Below are 2,451 nucleotides of genomic sequence, written 5' to 3' on the forward strand. Positions count from 1 at the left end.
GCGAAGAATTTCTAGATGGAGGAGGAGGAGGGAGCGAGCAAATCTTCTCTTTGTTCGGCAACTGCGAACATGGGATCGATGCCGCCGGTTGATCTAGACGAGCATTACGCGGATTACGTCGTTAGAGGCTGGATGAAAAACGTGGGCTCCGGTAATGGGCCAATTTTGCAAACTGAATTTCTCCTAATAATTAACCGAGTGTCCTTGTTCTTTATACAATAACGTAACACGCGTTGCTTCGTTCCCAACGTTGCAACGAGAGAGACTATTCCGTCGTATATTAGATATAGAATCTATCAGAATATTCGATATTCTGATATTCTATCAGAATTCGATCGATAATCGAGATTGAAATAAAATCTCGATTAAGAAGAAAAAGAAAAAGGTGAATTAAGATGTTCTCGTCTAAGACGAATTGGCGTAATTCAAAATCGTCGAGGATAATGAGAGGCAACCCCTTTTCCGTTATACACCATGCCAATGGGAATTAGTAGGTTGAGGTAATAAGTAACAAGCGGCGGCAGCAGCCAATCTATTTAGAAAAGAATTCAGGTTTCTTAAGGCCATTCAATGGCCCGTAATTCCTAACTCTTTAGAACGTTCCACGCTCCTTCTCGACGCTAGGTTTCCAGGTAATGACCTGGGTCATAATCTGGTCCAAGCGCTTCACCATTCTTAGATTCGCTGCCATTTCCTCTCTCTCTCTTTCTCTCTCATTCTCCTTTTTATTATCCTTTCTCAGCTAAGAGATGGAGCTCGTTTAATGGGATCTCGAATCGAGATCTACGAGGTCATCCTTGCTCTTGTCGTCTTCGCGAAATTTCAATTGAGAGTTTTGCACGGTTAATTCCTCACTTTTACTTCTTTACGAGAGATCGTGAGAAATTGTGCGCTTTTCAGGGCTAAATCTCACGCTGTTGCAATCGAAACTTCCTGCGACTGTGTTAACAGGAATGCCTGCTGCGTTTCCACTTTTGTTTTTTAATGTCTCTTGTTTTTTTATGTCATTATTGGCTTCGCTAAAAAAAAGGAAAAAGAAAATTGAACGTGCAATCGCGGATCGATCTTCGTTTCCTTGGCGACGAAAGTGTGCCATAATGCGCTTCGCGATTGCATCATTACTTAGACCTACCCTAATTTCCTTTTATATTTCGTACTTCAAAAACGCGAAATATTTTAATCGAGAAGAATAGAATAAAAGACGAACTCTTTTCGTGAAATATGTAATCGAAAGAGTTGTATCTCGATTATAATCTTTCTAACAATTTTCTTTCTTTCTTTCTTTCTTTCTTTTAAATAAAAAACACGTACTTTTCTCCGACTCCTGGATTGCGAGTCGAGAGTGAAAGCTACTCCTCTCTGAAGAAGAATATTCTGCGCGAGAAGAATAGTCGAATAGTTTCGAAAAAGAAAGAAAAAAAAAAAAACACCCTCGATCTCGATCTCGAGCAAATGACGCATCCCTACGGGGTGCACCTGTCCAGGAACCGGTCAGGAAGAGGTCAGGGAATCCGGGCGGATTACGATTCCGTAGCACCTACGGTGCCGTGCAACCGTTCCACGCCTCGTGCACCACGCCTGGACACGAGAGAGTCGTGGTGACCAGGTAACCCGGGTGGTGCCTGGTGTTGCACTTGGTGTGTAGGCCAAGATGGTGGGGCGGGTGGAGTAGGAGGCTGCACTGCTTGCTCCCTGCCGTTGGACGTGGACGAAGCCGTGGAATACCCGCGAACAACCTCACGAGCTATGGGCACAAGCGAGGGGAAGGAGGGGTCCCCTCTTTCGCCCCCTAAACCCAAGCTGGTGGGACTAGGTATGGCTCTGGTGCCGGCCGCTGGTACGGCGTGGATTATAGTTTTTCTGGGGGGAGGGTGGTGGAGCGCCTTGCTTTCGAAAGGATGGTGATTGTGGAGCGTAGCCAGAGTAGAGTTAGGCGTATATAAGGCCCGCCGGCCCGGCCCAAGTCAGTCAATCACCGGACTACCAGCCCACCATACACACACCAAACATGAAGGCCTTTGTGAGTATCCACCACGGGGTTGGTGATTATTTCGTGGGGTGTAACGAAACGAACGAACTCGCGCTTTTCCTCGATCGTCAGTATCTTCCATATTGCTCTCTTGAACCGCGATATTCCTCGATCTTTTCCGTAACACGATTTTTTGCATAGAATGCGTACTAGAGTTTTCCATCGATCGGATCTTTTCCTTTTCCCCTTTGGAAATCGTTTCCATCCGTCCGTCTTGGGATACGCGAGTAATCAAGCTTCGGGTGACGGTATTCGATATTCGATCGGATAAATCGATCGGATCTTTTCGTGAAGTAGAGTCGCTAAAAGCTGGAGGAAAATCGAAAGCTAATCGGATTCTAATGCCAACTCTATCGACGTTCAATGTCACGGGTCTCTTTTCTTTTCTTTTCTTTTCTTTTTTTTTTTTTTTTCCTCGAGCC

At 45.3% G+C, this 2,451-nt stretch overlaps 1 protein-coding gene across 1 annotated transcript in view; it reads left to right on the forward strand.

Annotated features, from left to right (window-relative positions):
• Positions 1–1,865: 1,865 nt before the first annotated feature.
• Positions 1,866–2,451, forward strand: part of LOC102671655 (glycine-rich protein 23-like) — a 3,638-nt gene continuing 3,052 nt past the window's right edge. Inside the window, exon 1 of the mRNA XM_031508793.1 lies at positions 1,866–2,020. Within this exon, the coding sequence (XP_031364653.1) occupies positions 2,009–2,020 (12 nt within the window). The 5' untranslated portion in view covers positions 1,866–2,008. The remainder of the gene's footprint in view (positions 2,021–2,451) is intronic.

This window comes from Apis dorsata, unplaced genomic scaffold, assembly GCF_000469605.1.
Source record: "Apis dorsata unplaced genomic scaffold, Apis dorsata 1.3 scaffold_99, whole genome shotgun sequence".
In the NCBI taxonomy this organism is placed as follows: domain Eukaryota; kingdom Metazoa; phylum Arthropoda; class Insecta; order Hymenoptera; family Apidae; genus Apis; species Apis dorsata.